We start from the raw sequence: 20,862 nt of genomic DNA, 5'->3' as shown, positions 1-20,862 counted from the left end.
CGAATTCACTTCCCCTCAGAGTTGCCCTGCTGTTTCTGCTGACTGAGCACCTTCCTAGGAGAGCTGTCAGCCGGCTGTCACTGCTGCTTCTGCTGTTCTGGCATCCAGGTCTTAGCTGACACTTTTCCGTTGACGACTAGAGGTCTGACGTAAGACCAGGTTAGCGAGTGGGGCACGCTGTCTACGCTCACTGGAACGGGAGGGATGAACGAAGGTTAATGGGATGTTTCGCTCGGTTTTTTTTTAGTTTCTGTTGTGATTTTAGGTTTAAAGAAGACGAAAATTAATGGAATATTATTTTTGAAAGAACGAAAATTGATGGAAAATTAGGTTTGATACTTATGGTTGCCTTTGGACACAATTCTAGGTTAAAAGAAGACGAAAATTAATGGAATATTATTTTTGAAAGAACGAAAATTAATGGAAAATTATTTTTGAGATCTATGGTAACAATTATAGGTTAAAAGAAGACGAAAATTAATGGAATATTATTTTTGAAAGAACGAAAATTGATGAAAAATTATTTTTGAGATTTATGGTAACAATTATAGGTTAAAAGAAGACGAAAATTAATGGAATATTATTTTTGAAAGAACGAAAATTGATGAAAAATTATTTTTGAGATTTATGGTTGCAATTATATGTTTAAATTAGATCAAAATTAATGGAAAATAATTTTTTATACTTAAAATTTTAGTATATTTACCATACTGTCTGGCCAGTCAAAGGACCCAACAACTCTAGTGGTAATATTTCAAATAACAATAACAAATTGACAGATGTACAGTTGGACATGGGAAATCATGGTTTATGGTGGCCTGTTGGTAACGTCCTTGCCTGGTGATCACCAGATTGGGGTTCGAGTCCCGCTCAAACTCGTTTGTTTATTTGGTGTCTGCAACCTCACCATATTTGTGACTTAAGGATGGTGGTTTAAGGGAAGCCTATAGGTCTACCTGCTGAGTTATCAGCGGCCATTGCCTGGTCTTCCCTGGTCCTAGCTTGAGTGGAGAGGGGCTTGGAGGCTGATCATATAAATGGTCAGTCTCTAGGGCATTGTCCTGCTTGCTAGGGCAGTGCAACTATCCCTTGCCTCTGCCATTCATGAGCGGCCTTTAAACCTTTAAATCGTCACTCTGAGTAAGCACACCCACCTACTCCCTTACTGCTTGGCGAGTTCCTGCGTTTAGCCTCGCGCATCGCCTTCGCCATTTCTCCCTACGCTATTTATCCCTGTTGGAGCCCTTGGGCTTATAGCATCTTGCTTTTCCAACTATAGTCAATTTCTTTTAGCGATGCAGATTTGCACCGACTCACAGCGGTGCCCTTTTAGCTCGGAAAAGTTTCCTGATCGCTGATTGGTTGGACGAGATAATTCTAACCAATCAGCGATCAGGAAACTTTTCCGAGCTAAAAGGGCACCGCTGCGAGTCGGTGCAAATCTGCCTTGATAAAAGAAATGGACTATAGGGTTATAGCTTGGCTAGTAATAATAATAATAATATCCATTAGGTTACTCGCCGCGAAGTCGTGTGATAAGGTGCACTTTTTCGGAACGAGGCGTACCAGGGGCTCCTGTATCCAACTGTACATTATGAGGCGTGCCAAGGATTCATGTATCCAACTGTACATCTTAGATACTTACATCTGGAACTCCTGACGATGATCTTCCTGTTGGAGTCGTTCTGGTTCGGGGGATGAAGGTGTGGGTCCGGGGACCTGTCTGTGGCCACCAGTTCGGCCAGGAAGCTGATGTATCCTATGGCCAAGCGAAGGGTGTCCACCTGGGAAAATACCTGTGGAGGTTATTATGAGGGTAGGAAGGAAAGGGTTTTTTTTTTTTTTTTAATTTGAGGTTTTGAAAAATGAGGTTTTTTTGTTATTTTTTTAATTTGAGGGTTTAGAAAAATGAGGTTTCTATTATTATTGTTTTAATTTGAGGGTTTAGAAAAAATAGTTTTTTTTGTTATTTTTTAATTTGAGGGTTTACAAAAATTAGTTTTTTTTTTTTGTTATTTTTTTAATTTGAGGGTTTAGAAAAATGAGGTTTTTATTATTGTTTTAATTTGAGGATTTAGAAAAATTATTTTTTTATTATTGTTTTGATTTGAGGGTTTTGAAAACAAAGTTTTTTTGTTGTTTTATTTTGAGGGAGTAAAGTTTTTTTTTTATTATTGTTTTGATTTGATGGTTTTGAAAACAAAGTTTTTTATTGTTTTATTTTGAGGGAGTAAAGTTTTTTCTTATTATTGTTTTGATATGAAGGTTTTAGAAAACAGTTTTTTTTATTGTTTTATTTTGAGGGAGGAATATTTTTTTATTATTATTGTTTTGATTTGATGGTTTTAGAAAACAGTTTTTTTTGTTTTTTTTATTATGTGAGAGGAGAGTTTTTTTTGTATTATTGTTTTAATTTGATGATTTGGAAAACAAAGTTTTTTTTATTGTTTTATTTTAAGGGAGTACAGTTTTTTTTTTATTGTTTTGATTTGATGGTTTGGAAAACAAAGTATTTTCATTGTTTTATTTTGAGGGAGTAAAGTTTTTTTTTATTATTGTTTTGATGGTTTTGAAAACAAAGTATTTTTATTGTTTTATTTTGAGGGAGGAAAGTTTTTTTTTTATTGTTTTGAATTGATGGTTTTGAAAACCAAGTTTTTTTTTAAATTGTTTTATTTTGAGGGAGGAAAGGTTTTTTTTTTATTATTGTTTTGATTTGAGGGTTTTGAAAACCAAGTTTATTTTTAATTGTTTTATTTTAAGGGTTTAATTTTTTTTCCTATTATTGTTTTGATTTGAGGGTTTAGAGATGAAGTTTTTTTATGGTTTTATTTTGAGCGAGGAAAGGTTTTTTTTTTTTTTATTATTGTTTTGAAAACAAAGTTTTTGTATTGTTTTAATTTGAGCGTTTATTTTTTTTTTTTTTTTTAGATTTGAGGGTTTTTGAAAATAATTTTTTATTGTTGTTATTTGTTTTAAAAAGAAAGTTTTTTGTTATCATTGTTTTAATTTCAAGGTTTCTTTCTTGAAAAGTTTATGGTTTTAATTTTAGGGTTTAAAAATAAAGATTTGTATAAGTGTTTTAATTTTAGGGTATATCAAATATTTTTTTCGTTTTAATTTGAGGGTTTAAAATAAGAAAGTTTTTTTTTATCATTTTTTTAATTTGATGGTTATGAAAGGTCGATTGTACCATTTTAGTGTTTTATAGTAATGTTTTCTTTTCGAAATTTGACAGAAAATTTATAGTTATATCTAAATTTAAGTCACCCATATATGGTATTTTTGACACATCATAGCCGTAAAAATAACCTCTACTCCCTCCACCATTCCTAAGTACTCTGCTAGTAGAACAATTTGTGGAAGAGTGTGGTTTCCGAGTGTACCTATCGTTGCACCCCCTTTCACCAGGGTATGACTACTCTTTTGCCCTCTGAGCTTGATAGGAAAGAAATATATGGTGTATATATACATTGTATATATAGATTTATATGTATGTATGTGTGTGTACAGTATGTATGTATATACTGTATGTATGTATATTATTGGAGAAATTTCTCTCTAAATAGAAGTTGCATATTGATACGGGTATTATTATTATTATTATTATTATTATTATTATTATTGCTTGCTAAGCTACAACCCTAGTTTGAAAAGCAGGATGCTATAAGCCCAGGGGCCCCTACAGGGAAAATAGCCCAGCGAGGAAAGGAAACAAGGAAAAATGAAATATTTTAAGAACAGTAACATTAAAATATATATTTCCAATACAAACTATAAAAATTTTAACAAAACAAGAGGAAGGTAAATTTGATAGAATAGTGTGGCCGAGTGTACCCTCAAGCAAGAGAACTGTAACCCAAGATAGTGGAGGACCATGGTACAGGGGCTATGGCACTACCCAAGATTAGAGAACAATGGTTTGATTTTGGAGTGTCCTTCTCCTAGAAGAGCTGCTTTCTTTATGATAAATAAACCTATTCTATTCTTTTTAGTATTTGTAGACCCTAAATACAATTAATACACCCAAAAATACTTAAACGAAGAATCTAAAACATTTTTTTGTAGACCCAAAATACAATTAATACACCCAAAAATATTCAAACGAATTAGTTAATACAAACGCCAACAGATGGCTCTGCTCCCATCCGAAAATGTAAACAAACGTTGCCATACGCGTGTCCTTGCATTTCCCCCACCACAACTTCCACACATTAACCACCATATAAGCAAATGAGAAAGGCTCCTATGTATTCCTTTTAAGGTAGTTACCTTAGACAATCTCTTTTCGTAAGGCAGGGTTGGAATGTGCGCGCGCAGGCCCTCAAATGCGTCGTTAATACTCTGCATTCTCTTTCTCTCACGCATGTTGGCAGCCTGTCGCTGTTGCATCTGTGCCATTAGGCATCTTCTCTTTTTCTTCCTTCGCAGGACCTGTAGGATGGGAGGGATGCTGTTTTGTGTGCATTATTGGATCTGGGAGTCCTACTTGAATTTGTGTTTATTTGTTAATTGTAATTTGGGGTTTAAAAGGATTTTTTAAGGTTGTTCTGGGGATAGAATTATCTTTTTTTGGTATTGATAGTAATGTTAACAAGAGCATTAATTATGATAATGATTAATAGTACAGAAATGTAAGTTGAAATTTTGGTAGATGAATGATGTAACACACACACACACACACACACACACACACATATATATATATATATATATATATATATATATATATATATATATATATATATATATATGTATATATATATATATATATTTATATATATATATGTGTGTGTGTATATATATGTGTGTATATATATATACATATTTTTATATATATGTATATATATATATTGTTTATATATAAATATATTATATTATATATATGTATATATGTTATTTATATATATATATATATATATATATATATATATATATATATATATTAATATATATTATATTCTCTATATTATATATATATATATATATATGTATGTATATATATATATATATATATATATATATATATATATATATATATATATATATATATATATATATACTGTATTTATGTGTGTGTTTGTATACATGTAAATAAATAAATAAATAAACATATATATATATATATATATATATATATATATATATATATATAGTATACATATGTACTGTATATGTATATATCTATACCCATACCCATACAAAATCTTTAAAGAGCACGAATATACTGTATATAAAACAAACACATATATCACACATTTTCATAAAAAATACTAAATGTTAAGAAAAATTACATTTCTGAAAGAAAACTCAGAAAAACACGGACATTATAATGACAAACCTCACAATAAATTACATTTATACATCATCCAAGACAAATGAGAAGCCAGGCATAGAATAATAGATGTAGTACAGTTGGTTTCATTAATTCTAGTACACAAGGGAAGCTACGGAGACGTCGGTGTACCGGAATGAATGAAGCCAACTGTACTAGCAACTTTAAAAAAATGCTGCATTGTCTAGCAAATGGAGAGAATAGTTTTAATAGCAACAGGAGAGAGTAACATCAGGACTTAGACTATGAAATAGCTAGCACAATTAGCAAGGGACAATACATTCTACTAGCACTTGCAATAGAATAGAAATTATTAATACTAACATGGAGGGACATAAGATGCTAGACATTTTACTAGCACTAGCGACAAGAAACAGGGTCAAATAGAAACACTAGACATTTTAATAGCACTAGCGACAATAAACAGTGTTAAATAGAAACACTAGACATTTTTTTACTAGCACTAGCAACAAGAAACTCTACGAACACTCTCCATAGACAATAGACTTTTTACTAAAACTAGAAATAGTTGAGATAGAGTTTTCTAGCGCTAGTAACTCTAGGCCCTATCTACTAGCAATAGCAATAGAGACAATAGACTCTATTCTAGTACCAGCAATAGAGATGGTAGTCTCTACTAGCTCAAGCACTAGATAGGACAAGTTCTATAGCATCACTATTAACTGGAGACTATAGACTCTATACTAGCAACTAAACAACACTAGAATCTCTACTAGCGCTAGCAATAGAGACGACAAATTCTATATTAGCACTATTAACTGCAGATAATAGACTATACTAGCGCTATCAATAGACATAACAGTACTAGCGATACAGACAGTCGAATCTCGACTAGCGCTAGCGACAAAGGCAATAGGCTATCTATAAGCACTAGCAATAGAGCTACTAGATTAATAGCATAAGTAATAGGGAAGACAGTATAGGCTATCTATAAGCACTAGCAATCGAGCTACTAGATTAATAGCATAAGTAATAGGGAGTTTATACTCTCCAATAGCACTAGCAATAGAAACAACAGATATATTTCTATTAGAACGATTATATTGCAAAGCAGTAAACAGAAATTAGCAATAGAGCTACTAGATTTTAATAGCATAATTAATAGGGAATTTATACTCTCCAATAGCACCAGCAATAGAAATAACAGACATATTTCTATTAGAACGATTATATTGCAAAGCAGTAAACAGAAAGTAGCGAGCAGCGGTTTATATTATAAAAAACTAGAAGAAAAAACAATTGACGAACGTTATGCAAAGCATTCAATATATATAAACATAATCATGTATTCACTTTAGCTAGGATCCAAATTCCAGTGCAAAATTACTTCTATGAAGAAATTATCTTAGATATTATTAGCTCTGGTTGATAAAGTCAGAGAAAGTGTCTATTTGAATTATCTGTTAATGTATTTCGTTTAACTTAAGCCAATAATAATAATAATAATGATAATAATAATAATAATAATAATAATAATAATAATAATAATAACAGAAACGTTTGCAAACTCTCTGCTCGAGTAACTCGACTTGTAATATGACAATTGTTCTATTAGAATAAAAGATTGAGAAACTTTCCTCTTAATTAATCTATTATTTATAATTTATTTATTTCAAGCCAATATTATTAAGGACATTAAAATAACAAAACAGTTTGCAAACTATCAGCATGTAGAAATAATAATGATAACAGATAGGAATAGCTAGACTTTTGATAAGAGAATTCTGCACATGGACTTTTGTCCCTACTGTACAATACCACCCCAACTATTTACAACTCTAATGAACGCGGCCAGGTGGCGCGGAAAAAAGCGCTCTCACCGTGTTCTCCTGGTCGTTGTGGGATGGGGAGGACCCTCCGCTATCTCCTTCGAAAACTAAGTACTATTTGTGGAGTGGTTAAAAGATATAAGAGATTACTCATTTAAAATTTAGATAATGTATAGCGATATAAACACACGCGCAGACGCGAGAGTCTCTCGTATCATCTCGTATCAAGGTTGTGTTATCAAGATTGTTAGCTGACGGGAAATACCCGCAGTCGACATCAGTAAAGTCTTTCTCTTGGCCGTGATTGGTCGATGGATTTGAAATGTGACTTCTGATTGGTTGGGAGGCGAGCAGCGTGAGTTTCCACCAATCACGTTTGGCTTCAGTGATATCGGGTGCAAATATTTACTGCCAGCTTATAAAACATTCATATATGTATATATATATATATATATATATATATATATATATATATATATATATATATATTTGTGTGTGTATATGGTAATTCTTATTGTGTTAAGATTAAAATAGAATTTTTAATTCTAAACCTTATATTTCAATGCGTAATGGTAAGAATGCCAAATAACATCTGAACCTGAAATATAAATTCTTGTAGGTTTCCGTATCATAATTCTAAGTCACTTATCAATAAACTGTTCTGGAATCAAAATTAACATTATGAAAGTATTAATCCTCATCCTCCACCCTGTCAGATTCCTCAATCTCAAGCTAGATTAAACTCAATCGAACTAGTCTTTCTGTCATGTCATTTCTTTCAATCCCTAAAGCAAAATCTGAAAGAAATTAAAATGACTTTGTATTGAATCCCAAAGAGTTATAAAATACGCAAAAAGACCCACCGTGTTCTCCTGATCCAGATGCGCTGGCGAAGACCCACCGCTTCCAGGTTCAAAGACCACGCCCGCCTGGAACTCGCTGAAGGCCGCGGACTCGAAGAACTGTCTGTTGAGGGCTTCCATATCGAATCCGTCCATACTGTACATCTTGGAGGTTTTTGTAACGGTGATACTTACCCAGAATAATTAATTTGAAGATAGTTTGTAACTATTCCTTGTAGGGTAGTTAGTTTGAAGTTGGCTTTGGACTTGTTTCTTGAAGAGTTGTAAGTTTGGAGTCTGTAGTGGAGTTGTTATTGAAGGGTAGTAAGTTTGAAGTAGGGAGTGAAGTTGTTTCTAGAAGGGTAGTAAGTTTGAAGTTGGGAGTGAAGTTGTTTCTTGAAGGGTTGTAAGTTAGGAGTTGGAAGTGGAGTTGTTTTTTTAAGGGTAGTAAGTTTGGAGTTGGGAGTGAAGTTGTTTCTTGAAGGGTAGTAAGTTTGAAGTTGGTAGTGGAGTTGTTTCTTGAAGGGTAGTAAGTTTGGAGTTGTGAGTGGAGTTGTTTCTTGAAGGTTAGTAAGTTTGAAGTTGGCTTTGGACTTGTTTCTTGAAGAGTTGTAAGTTTGGAGTCTGTAGTGGAGTTGTTATTGAAGGGTAGTAAGTTTGGAGTTGGGAGTGAAGTTGTTTCTTGAAGGGTAGTAAGTTTGAAATTGGTAGTGGAGTTGTTTCTTGAAGGGTAGTAAGTTAGGAGTTGGGAGTGAAGTTGTTTCTTGAAGGGTAGTAAGTTTGAAGCTGGTTCTGGACTTTTTTCTTGAAGAGTAGTAAGTTTGAAGTTACTTGTGGAGTTGCCTCTTGAAGGGTAGTAAGTTTGAAGCTGGTTCTGGACTATTTTCTTGAAGAGTAGTAAGTTTGAAGTTACTTGTGGAGTTGCCTCTTGAAGGGTAGTAAGTTTGAAGCTGGTTCTGGACTTTTTTCTTGAAGGATAGTAAGTTTGAAATTGCTTAAGACTTGTTTCTTGGAGCTATACACATCTGGAGTAGTGTCTGGAGTTATATCTTGAAGTGAAATGTTCCTGAAGTATCCTTAGAGTGATTTTCTGAGAAGAAACATCAGTTTGAGTTTGATTTGAAGCTACCCATGTATGGAGATCTTCAAGAGAAGTCAGTCAGAAGTTAGACTGATGTCACATCCTTCAGAATATCTTCAAAAATAACTAATATGAAGTTAATTTAGTAGTTATCCCTTGTTATTGGTATCTTCGATGCGTTTTTAATTGCCAAATAAACGGCGAAGCTCTTAACTCTTTTGAATGTATTTGAAAACGATTTTTATTTTGTTTTCAAAATCTTGATGACTTGCACACATTGAAAAGTATCATTAATAAGCTTATTATTTTATCATTTTTCTGTTTATCACAAATCTATGATCATCACTATCAAAGTACATCTGTTAAAAAGTTCTTTTAGCAAATTATTTTAGTCACAAAAATTTGTTCTCTATACAATTTTTGAGTGCGATTTTCTAAGATGTTTAAAAAAAAAAACGAATGAATTATCAGTCATTTCATTTTCTTTCTTTTATCGAAGAATCACTATAACGTCTCTGATTATTCATTTTCTTGTTTATTCACAATTTATTTATTAATTTATCTATTTGTGTCTATTTTGTTCACTGTTTACCTGTCCAGGAATAAATGGATTATTGTGACATGTTTGTTGATAAATAGTTTATATAGACCCCCATTCTCTCTCTCTCTCTCTCTCTCTCTCTCTCTCTCTCTCTCTCTCTCTCTCTCTCTCTCTCTCTCTCCGGGTCGGGACATCCCCTCGCTCGATCCTCTCTTATATTACCGGATTTATACATTGTTTATAATTAAAAAAAAAAATGAAAGAATATTTAAAGATAATGCGATGAATGTAAAGTTTCTTTTGTTATTATTATTATTATTATTATTATTATTATTATTATTATTATTATATTTGTTGATCTTATTAATATTATTAATATTATTATTATTAATATTATATTTGTTGATGTTATTATTAATATTATCATTACTATTATTATATTTGTTGATATTATTATTATTATTACTATTATTATTATCATTATTATATTTGTTGATGTTATTATTATTATTATCATTACTATTATTATATTTGTTGATATTATTATTATTTATATTATTAATACTATTATATTTGTTAATATTATTATTATTATTATTATTATTATTATTATTATTATTATTATTAATATTACTATATTTGTTGATGTTATTATTAATATTATTATTACTATTATTTTATTTGTTGATATTATTATTATTATTATTATTATTATCATTATTATTATTATTATAATTATCATTATCATTGTTGTTATAACTCCAGACAAATGAGTCATTATAACTTCAAGAAGCTGTACAGCCCAAGGGAAGGGTGGGGGGGGGGGGTTCTTACTACCTACAGTGTGACGCATAAGGCGTACTGTAGACGGCAAAATCACTTCCTAGTCATTTTTATTATACTCACTACATCAGCTATTCATTTGTATGAAATATAGGTCCCTTATCCTGCCCAGATCCGAAGGAACAAGGAGAATTGTATGGGAGAGGTTTGGCTTAATGGATTGAACACAGAGGTAGGTAGAGAGTTCCAGATATCTGAGAGAGATATATATTTAAATTATAGGTTCAGGGTGTGGTGGCTTAGGGTAGGGGTATTGCCTACAGTGTGCTGTAAGCACTATTGTTTTGTGTTTTCAACTCGGTCAATTTTCACAATAATAATAATAATGATGATGATGATAATAATAATAATAATAATGATGATAATGATAATAATAATAATAATGATAATAATGATAATAATGATAATAACACTTTTCACAATAATAATAATAATGAAAATAATAATAATAATAATAATAATAATATTAATAATATTAATAATAATATTAATGATAATAATAATAATAACACTTTTCACAATAATAGTAATAATGAAAATAATAATGATAATAGTAATAATAATATTAATATTAATAATAATAATAATAATAATAATAATAATAGTAATAATAATGATAATAATAATAATAATAATAATGCTTCTGTCACTTTTCACAACAACAACAATGATAATAATAATAATAACAAAACAACAACAATGATGATAACAACAACAACAACAACAACACCGGCTGTATCATTGGACACCCAAATATCGTTTGCTCACAATAATAAAAAATAACGAATTCAGTTTTATTACTGGACATCCAATAATAGTCGCTCACATTATTCGTAATATTTGTAATGCATGACGAACCACTGATTACTCCCTTCCATTACGGGTAATCACGTCACTTTCCCAACGTCCGGTTGAGTGCCATTATCCGGCCGTATGCAAATCAATAAGGAGCACAATGCGAATTTGGAAGCACTTGTGAAGTCAGCTCTGGCCGCCATTGTGTTGAGCCAGGCTAGAAAACTCACTTTTTAAAAAGTCTTTATGGATATTTTTTGTTCACGGCACTGTACGATGTTCTGTACTGTCTTTAAGTCTTGTATATTTGCCTGTAGATGCTGGGAATCCACTATTGATAGGGCCTTCTATCTCCTGGGAAAAGTAACAGTTGTTTATTTTACCTGATGGGGTCTGTACTGCAACTTTTGGCCGCCATTGTGTTGAGCCAGGCTAGAAAACTCACTTTTTAAAAAGTCTTTTTATGGATATATTTTGTTCCCGTCACTGTCCAGCACTACGATGTTCTGTACTGTCTTTAAGTCTTGTATATTTGCTTCTAGACTTGGGAATCCACTATTGATAGAGCCTTCTATCTCCTGGGAAAAGTAACAGTTGTGAATTTACCTGATGGGGTCTGTACCGCAACTTTTGCCCGGACGGGGGCACTGAAACACAGGAGTTGGTATTAGAAAAATTGTCTGTTATTCTCAGTTTTTACCACCGGGAGGTATTAATTACTGCCCCTCTTAAGGTCACCTTAGCCCCGACACACAGGTCAGAGGTTGCAGACATGCGAAGATACTGTAATTAGCCCCCCTACAGAACGGAACCGGGTCGAGTTCCTTAGCCTGCGCAACTCCGGAGGTTGGCCAATGGGCGAAGGGAGTGCCGCTGCCTCGACCAATGGGAAGAGGGCTTCAGGGTCGAAGGCGGGAACACCAAGAAGATACGTTGGCACCGCTATTGATCTACGTCTTCGAATCCCCGTTCGAGATATTTGTTTACATTACTAAATATCGATATTTTTCAACAACTATGGGCTTAAATAGTCATTAATCTTTAAATATAAATGATATATATATTCGAGAACTACAAATATAAGATACGGTATCATATACATTGAATACAAGACGTTAAACGAATCCGAAGCCGATGTTAAAATCCGAACGCCAGCGAAGACAACATCGCACAGGTGGGCCCGTTCTCATAGACAGATCTGAAAGCTCTCATCGATAAAGTTTGATGTGTCGGAGCTCGTCTCTCTCTCTCGTCTTTTTTTTTTTTAATACTACGAGTTTTATCTTCGTTCCATAATGATAATCTATCGGAGGAGAGGAAGAGGAATAAGAGGAGATAAACAGGAGAGGGAGAAACGAGGAGATAATTGGAGAAATAAGAGGAAAAGGGCAAGAAATCTTAGTGTCTTTTGGTGAGTCAACTCTGGCATGCATTCATTAACATTTTGGGTTATTCCTATATCCTTTTTTTTTCTATGGGGGGGGGGTGAATCACAGCGATAATGAAGAAAGGGGTTTCGATTCATTTATTCATGATTCAACCAGTGCCGAACTGTTATTAACCTGATTTTTGTATCACGAAATGTTAATAATAGTTATGGGTTCTTTGCCTAGGAAGAGGTAACTGTTATTAACTTTGTTTTATTTCATGAAATGTTGATAATAGTTATCGGTCCTATGCATATGAAATGTTGATAATAGTTATCGGTTCTTTGCCCAGGAAAGTTACTGTTATTAACTTGCTTTTATTTCATGAAATGTTGATAATAACCAGTTCTTTGTCTAGAAAAATCAATTGTTATTAATCTGCTTTTATTTCATGAAATGTTATTAACAGCGATCGGTTTTCTACTTAGAAAATGTAACTGTTATTGACATGTTTTTATTTCAGGAAATGTTAATAACAGCTATCGGTTCTTTGCTTAGGAAAATAACTGTTATTAACTTGCTTTTATTTCATGAAATGTTGATAATAGTTATCAGTTCTTTGCCTAGAAAAAAGTAATTGTTATTAACCTGCTTTTAATTAATGAAATGTTAATAATAGCTATCGGTTCTTTGCTTAGGAAAGTAACTGTTATTAACCTAATTTTATTTCATGAAATGTTAATAAAAGTTATCGAGTCTTTACTGTTGTTAACTTGCTTTTATTTCATGAAATGTTAATAATAGCTATCGGTTCTTTGCCTAGGAAAGTAACTGTTATTAACTTCGTTATTTCATGAAGTGTTAATAATAGCTATCGGTTCTTTGCTTAGGAAAGTAACTGTTATTAACTTGATATTGTTTCATGAAATGTTAATAATAGCCAGCGGTTCTTTGCCTAGGAAAGTAACTGTTATTAACTTTATGAATTTCATGAAATGTTATTAACAATTATCGGTTCTTTATGAAAAATATTATAATTATTTCCATTAGTTTGAAACCTTCCCTTACCATTAAGAACCCCGTGTTCGATCCCCCGGAGGGTAGGTAACCTCTCCTAATCTATTAGAACAATTAATATTCTTCTATTGATCTAAGCCTTGATTTAGTTACCTGGTATTCACTGACTGCTGTGGGTCGCAGCTTCATCCCAACAACCCCTCTCTTTTATCCGGGTTATCGAGTAGCGAGAGCTATTGTTACCTCCGCCAACGAAGTTGGAAGGAGGTTATGTTTTCACCCCTGTTTATGTGTGTTTGTTTGTGAACAGCTTCCTGGCCACAATTTTAAGACTAATGAAACTTGCAGGGATTAACTGTTATGTACAAAGCTGTAAGTGATTAAATTTTGGAAGGTCAAGGTCAAATGTCAAGGTCAAAGGTCAAGCAAAATGTCTAATTCACGTAATCAGCCATAAGTTTGGACATCGTTGTCACAGAGACTTCAAACTTGGTTCATATTTGACTGTATGAAAATCCACGCCAATTAATACATGTCATGGTCAAAGGTCAAGGTCAAAGGTCAAGCAAAATGTCTAATTCACGTAATCAGCCATAAGTTTGGACATCGTTGTCACAGAGACTTCAAACTTGGTTCATATTTGAGTGTATGAAAATACAAGCCAATTATAACGTGTTAAGGTCAAAGGTCAAGGTCAAGGTCAAGCAAAATGTCCAATTCACGTAATCAGCCATAAGTTTGGACATCGTTGTCACAGAGACTTCAAACTCCGTTCATATTTGAGTGTATGAAAATACAAGCCAATTAAAACTTGTTAAGGTCAAAGGTCAAGGTCAAGCAAAATGTCCAATTCACGTAATCAGCCATAAGTTTGGACATCGTTGTCACAGAGACTTCAAACTCCGTTCATATTTGAGTGTATGAAAATACAAGCCAATTAAAACTTGTTAAGGTCAAAGGTCAAGGTCAAGCAAAATGTCCAATTCACGTAATCAGCCATAAGTTTGGACATCGTTGTCACAGAGACTTCAAACTCCGTTCATATTTGAGTGTATGAAAATACAAGCCAATTAAAACTTGTTAAGGTCAAAGGTCAAGGTCAAGCAAAATGTCCAATTCACGTAATCAGCCATAAGTTTGGACATCGTTGTCACAGAGACTTCAAACTCCGTTCATATTTGAGTGTATGAAAATACAAGCCAATTAAAACTTGTTAAGGTCAAAGGTCAAGGTCAAGCAAAATGTCCAATTCACGTAATCAGCCATAAGTTTGGACATCGTTGTCACAGAGACTTCAAACTCCGTTCATATTTGAGTGTATGAAAATACAAGCCAATTAAAACTTGTTAAGGTCAAAGGTCAAGGTCAAGCAAAATGTCCAATTCACGTAATCAGCCATAAGTTTGGACATCGTTGTCACAGAGACTTCAAACTCCGTTCATATTTGAGTGTATGAAAATACAAGCCAATTAAAACTTGTTAAGGTCAAAGGTCAAGGTCAAGCAAAATGTCCAATTCACGTAATCAGCCATAAGTTTGGACATCGTTGTCACAGAGACTTCAAACTCCGTTCATATTTGAGTGTATGAAAATCCACGCCAATTAATACATGTTAAGGTCGAAGGTCAAGGTCAAGGTCGAGCAATAGGCTGCCGCGGCGGAGGTCTGCGCTCTTTCTTTCGTGTTCAACCTTGCTGTCCTATTTGGCTGTTCAGTATACTTTGAGTTTATTCTTACTTTTATGCTTATTATTCTTATATACTTTTTTCTTTATCATATATACTTTTTCCTTAATTATTCTTATATAATTTTTTCCTTATTATTCTTATATAGTTTTTTCTTTATCATATATACTTTTTTCTTAATTATTCTTATATGATTTTTTCCTTATTATTCTTATATACTTTTTTTCTGTATCATATATACTTTTTTCTTTATTATTCTTATATACTTTTTTCTTTATTAGTCTTATATACTTTTTTCTTTATTAGTCTTATATACTTTTTTCTTAATTATTCATATACACCTTTTTCTTTATTCTTATATACTTTTTTTCTTTATAATATATACTTTTTTCTTCATTATTCTTATATACTTTTTCTTTATTTTTCTTATATACTTTTTTCTTTATCATATATACTTTTTCTTAATTATTCTTATATACTTTTTTACCTTAGTCTTATATATTTATTCCTTTATTATTCTTATATACTTTTTCTTTTTTATTCTTATATACTTTTTCTTTTTTATTCTTATATACTTTTTTTCTTGATATTCTTATATACTATTTTCCTTATTCTTATATACTTTTTTCTTTAATGCTTCGATTAAGTATCTCTTATATAATAAAGAGCAAGTCTCTCTCTCTCTCTCTCTCTCTCTCTCTCTCTCTCTCTATATATATATATATATATATATATATATATATATATATATATATATATATATATATATATATATATATATATACACACATACAGTATATATTTCTTTCCTGTCACGCTCAAGGGAGAGGGGAAGTATTCATACCCTGGTGAGAGAGGGGGTATCCCCATAGGTACACTCGGAAACCACAATCTCCCCACATATTTTCCAAACTGCCGTATTGTAGTTAGGAAAGGGGGGAGGGGGTGGGAAGGGTTGAATCTGTATGTGCATATCTTAAGTATTTAGACGTCATTTTTGACGGGTCGCCTACACTAGGAATATACTTTGGATTTTAGTAATTTTTCTTATCAATATTGTTATTTTTCTTTATATTTTTCTACACAATGTTTTGTTTTCTCCGCTTATTCTCTTTATAATTCTCTCCCTTTATCAACCTCTCCCTCCTCTCCTACCTCTCCCACCTCTCCCAACCTCTCCTACCTCTCCCTCCTCTCCTACCTCTCCCTCCTTTCCTACCTCTCCCTCCTCTCCTACCTCTTCCTCCTCTCCTACCTCTTCCTCCTCTCCTACCTCTTCCTCCTCTCCTACCTCTCCCTCCTTTCCTACCTCTCCCTCCTCTCCTACCTCTCTCTCCTTTCCTACCTCTCCCTACCTCTCCCTCCTTTCCTACCTCTCCCTCCTTTCCTACCTCTCCCTCCTCTCCTACCTCTCCCTCCTTTCCTACATCTCCCTCCTCTCCTACCTCTCTCTCCTTTCCTACCTCTCCCTACCTCTCCCTCCTTTCCTACCTCTCCCTCCTTTCCTACCTCTCCCTCCTCTCCTACCTCTCCCTCCTCTCCTACCTCTCTCTCCTTTCCTACCTCTCCCAACCTCTCCTACCTCTCACTCCGCTCTTACCTCTCCCTCCTCTCCTACCTCTCACTCCTCTCCTACCTCTCCCCCCTTCCCTACCTCTCCCTCCTCTCCTACCTCTCCCTCCTTTCCTACCTCTCCCTCCTCTCCTACCTCTCCCTCCTCTCCTACCTCTCCCTCCTTTCCTACCTCTCCCTCCTCTCTTACCTCTCTCTCCTTTCCTACCTCTCCCTCCTCTCCTACCTCTCCCTCCTTTCCTACCTCACCCTCCTCTCCTACCTCTCCCTCCTCTCCTGCCTCTCTCTCCTCTCCTACCTTTCCCTCCTTTCCTACCTCTCCCTCCTTTCCTACTGCTCCCTCCTCTCCTACCTCTCACTCCTTTCCTACCTCTCCCTCCTCTCCTACCTCTCCCTTCTCTCCTACCTCTCCCTCCTTTCCTACCTCTCCCTCCTCTCCTACCTCTCCCTCCTCTCCTACCTCTCCCTCCTTTCCTACCTCTCCCTCCTTTCCTACCTCTCCAACCTCTCCTACCTCTTACTCCTCTCCTACCTCTCCTACGTCTCCCTCCTCTCCTACCTCTCCCTCCTCTCCTACCTCTCCCTCCTCTCCCACCTCTCCCAACCTCTCCCAAGGTCCTTGAAGGGTCACGTGTTCCGGATCCCATGCCTTTGGGAGCTCCCTTCGTCTGGAGATTAGAAGCGAAGTTCTGCTTCCGAGTTGCTTCAGTGAATATTTTTCTATGTAAAAAGGGGGGGGGGGGGAGTTAGGTTCGAGTTTTTTTGGGGGGTTGGGTTAAATTCGTGGATTGTTTTTATTTGTGGATGGTTAAATTCGAGTTTTTGGTTTTTGGTGTTAAAATATTTGGGTTAAATTCGAGTTTTTGGTTTTTGGTGTTGAAATATCTGGGTTAAATTCGAGTATTGTTTTTATTTGTGGATGGTTAAAATCTAGTTTTGGATTTTTGGTTCTAAGATATCAGGGTTAAATTCGAGTATTCTTTTTATTTGTGGATGGTTAAATTCGAGTTTTGGATTTTTGGTGTTGAAATATCTGGGTTAAATTTGTGTATTGTTTTTATTTTTGGATGGTTAAATACGAGTTTTTGGTTTTTGGGTGTTCAAATATCTGTGTTAAATTCGAGTATTGTTTTTATTTGTGGATGGTTGAATTCGAATTTTGGATTTTTGGTGTTGAAATATCTAGGTTAAATTCGTGTATTGTTTTTATTTGTGGATGGCTAAATTCGAGTTTTGGGTTTTTGGTGTTAAAATATCTGGGTTAAATTCGAGTATTGTTTTTATCTATGGATGGTTAAATTTGAATTTTGGATTTTTGGTGTTAAAATATCTGGGTTAAATTCGAGTATTGTTTTTATTTGTGGATGGTTAAATTCGAGTTTTTTGGTTTTTGGTGTTAAAATATCTGGGTTAAATTTGAGTTTTTGGTTTTTGGGTGTTCAAATATCTGTGTTAAATTCGAGTTGTTTTTATTTGTGGATGGTTGAATTCGAATTTTGGATTTTTGGTGTTGAAATATCTAGGTTAAATTCGTGTATTGTTTTTATTTGTGGATGGCTAAATTCGAGTTTTGGGTTTTTGGTGTTAAAATATCTGGGTTAAATTCGAGTATTCTTTTTATTTGTGGATGGTTAATTCGAGTTTTGGATTTTTGGTGTTGAAATATCTGGGTTAAATTTGTGTATTGTTTTTATTTTTGGATGGTTAAATACGAGTTTTTGGTTTTTGGGTGTTCAAATATCTGTGTTAAATTCGAGTATGTTTTTATTTGTGGATGGTTGAATTCGAATTTTGGATTTTTGGTGTTGAAATATCTAGGTTAAATTCGTGTATTGTTTTTATTTGTGGATGGCTAAATTCGAGTTTTGGGTTTTTGGTGTTAAAATATCTGGGTTAAATTCGAGTATTGTTTTTATCTATGGATGGTTAAATTCGAATTTTGATTTTTGGTGTTAAAATATCTGGGTTAAATTCGAGTATTGTTTTTATTTGTGGATGGTTAAATTCGAGTTTTTTGGTTTTTGGTGTTAAAATATCTGGGTTAAATTTGAGTTTTTGGTTTTTGGTGTTGAAATATCTGGGTTAAATTCGAGTATTGTTTTTATTTGTGGATGGTTAAATTCGAGTTTTTGGTGTTAAAAATATCTGGGTTAAATTCGTGTATTGTTTCAATTTGTGATGGTTAAATTCGAGTTTTTTATTTTTGGTGTTAAAATAGCTGGGTTAAATTCGAGTTGTTGGTTTTTGGTGTTAAAATATCTGGGTTAAATTCGAGTATTGTTTTTATTTGTGGATGATTAAATTCAAGTTTTTTAACATTGTTCTCGAACCAATTATACGAACTCTAAGCATCTAGACATAATTTTTGAGAACACGACTGAAACGTGACTTATATTAAAATATCAACTATGATACAAAAACTTCATTTATGTTCATTTCCTGGACGGGATACCGCAGTGAGTTCTTCATTCAGCATTGATTTTGGTCTATCCTTGGACGAGTAACCCGTAAACCTCGCCACAGACCATAGGGGTCCTCTGCTAGGAGCGGCAGTGGGTTACAACGAGACCAGACAATGAGGACGATGGAGAAACAAAAAGGATCTAATCGAAGCCACGTCGCTTAAATCAATAATTCCATCTTTATAGGGAAAAATTGTATTTCCCAGTGCGTGTCTTCAGGCGGTATTTTAGGATTAGATTAAGGATTAGTTATTTTAGGATTACATTGAGGATTACTTTAGGATTTTGGCTTAATCCTCCCGATGAGATAGGATTATAGGATATTGAAGGATCTTTCGGAGCAAGGGATACGAAGTGGTTGATAGTAGCTTACATAGTGTTCCCAATTGCTAGTTATTTTTTGCTATTAAATGCTATTTGGACTATTTCTAATATTAATAGTAGTCTTTATAGCAGTGCTAGTAAGGCGATACTTGCTTTCTTTCGTCAATAGCCCCCGGATTCGATCCCAAAGCGAGTGGTAATGATGTAGGTCCGATTTTCGAAAATTTTGATTTTGATTTTGGGAAATATTTTTTATAATTAGTTGGCTGTGGTGGTTTATATATATATATATATATATATATATATATATATATATATATATATATATATATATATATATACATATATATATATATATATAGTATATATATTATATATATATATATATATCTATATATATATATATATATATATATGCTTAGATCTCTCTCTCTCTGTCTGAGGCCTTTGTCCTGCAATGGACTAGTAATAGCTACATTTGTTATTGATGATATTATGTATATAATATATATTTATATATATATATATATATATTATTATATATATATAATATTATATATATATAATATATATATATATATATATATATATATATATATATAGCATATATTCTTAGCTCTCTCTCTCTCTCTCTCTCTCTCTCTCTCTCTCTCTCTCTCTCTCTCTCTCTCTCTCTCTCTCTCCATATCTGAGGCCTTTGTCCTGCAATGGACTAGTAATAGCTACATTTATTGTTGATGATATTATATATATATATATATATATATATATATATATATATATATATATATATATATATATATATATATATATAGCCTATATGCTTAGATCTCTCTCTCTCTCTCTCTCTCTCTCTCTCTCCTCTCTCTCTCTCTCTCCTCTCTCTCTCTCTCTCTCTCTCTCTCTCCAGAAATCGAGCCGAAATCAACCCCCACATAAAAAAAAGCTAAAAAAACTAATAATTATAAGTCACCGAATGAGCACTGTCGCGTGTCGGCAAGTGGCGACCACACACGACACGTGTCGTTATGTGGCTTACGTGAGCGACGACCTCACGGAGAGAATAAGGAAGTAAGTGGGTCCTCAGACTTGTAGTGGTTGGGATTAAACTGATAATGTACGGAGGAGGTTTTTTTTTAACGTTGCGTGTATTAGTGGCACACACACACTCACTCTCTCTCTCTCTCTCTCTCTCTCTCTCTCTCTCT

At 33.5% G+C, this 20,862-nt stretch overlaps 1 protein-coding gene across 2 annotated transcripts; it reads right to left on the bottom strand.

The window, feature by feature from the left end:
- Positions 1–6: 6 nt before the first annotated feature.
- On the bottom strand, positions 7–8,374 carry LOC137626680 (pancreas transcription factor 1 subunit alpha-like). 2 transcript variants are annotated; one of them, XM_068357693.1, is made up of 5 exons: positions 7,989–8,374; positions 7,177–7,239; positions 4,273–4,434; positions 1,646–1,796; positions 7–190 (listed from the first exon to the last, which is right to left on the bottom strand). In XM_068357693.1, exons 1-5 carry the CDS (start codon positions 8,130–8,132, stop codon positions 78–80), a joined length of 633 nt encoding a protein of 210 aa, XP_068213794.1. In that variant the 5' UTR covers positions 8,133–8,374; the 3' UTR covers positions 7–77. The 2 variants fall into 2 exon arrangements, with proteins under 2 accessions (XP_068213794.1, XP_068213795.1); XM_068357694.1 differs by having other exon boundaries at positions 1,646–1,784.
- Positions 8,375–20,862: the final 12,488 nt, after the last annotated feature.

Source organism: Palaemon carinicauda, chromosome 34 (assembly GCF_036898095.1).
Source record: "Palaemon carinicauda isolate YSFRI2023 chromosome 34, ASM3689809v2, whole genome shotgun sequence".
Lineage (NCBI taxonomy): Eukaryota > Metazoa > Arthropoda > Malacostraca > Decapoda > Palaemonidae > Palaemon > Palaemon carinicauda.
This window is presented reverse-complemented; position numbering and strand designations above follow the sequence as displayed.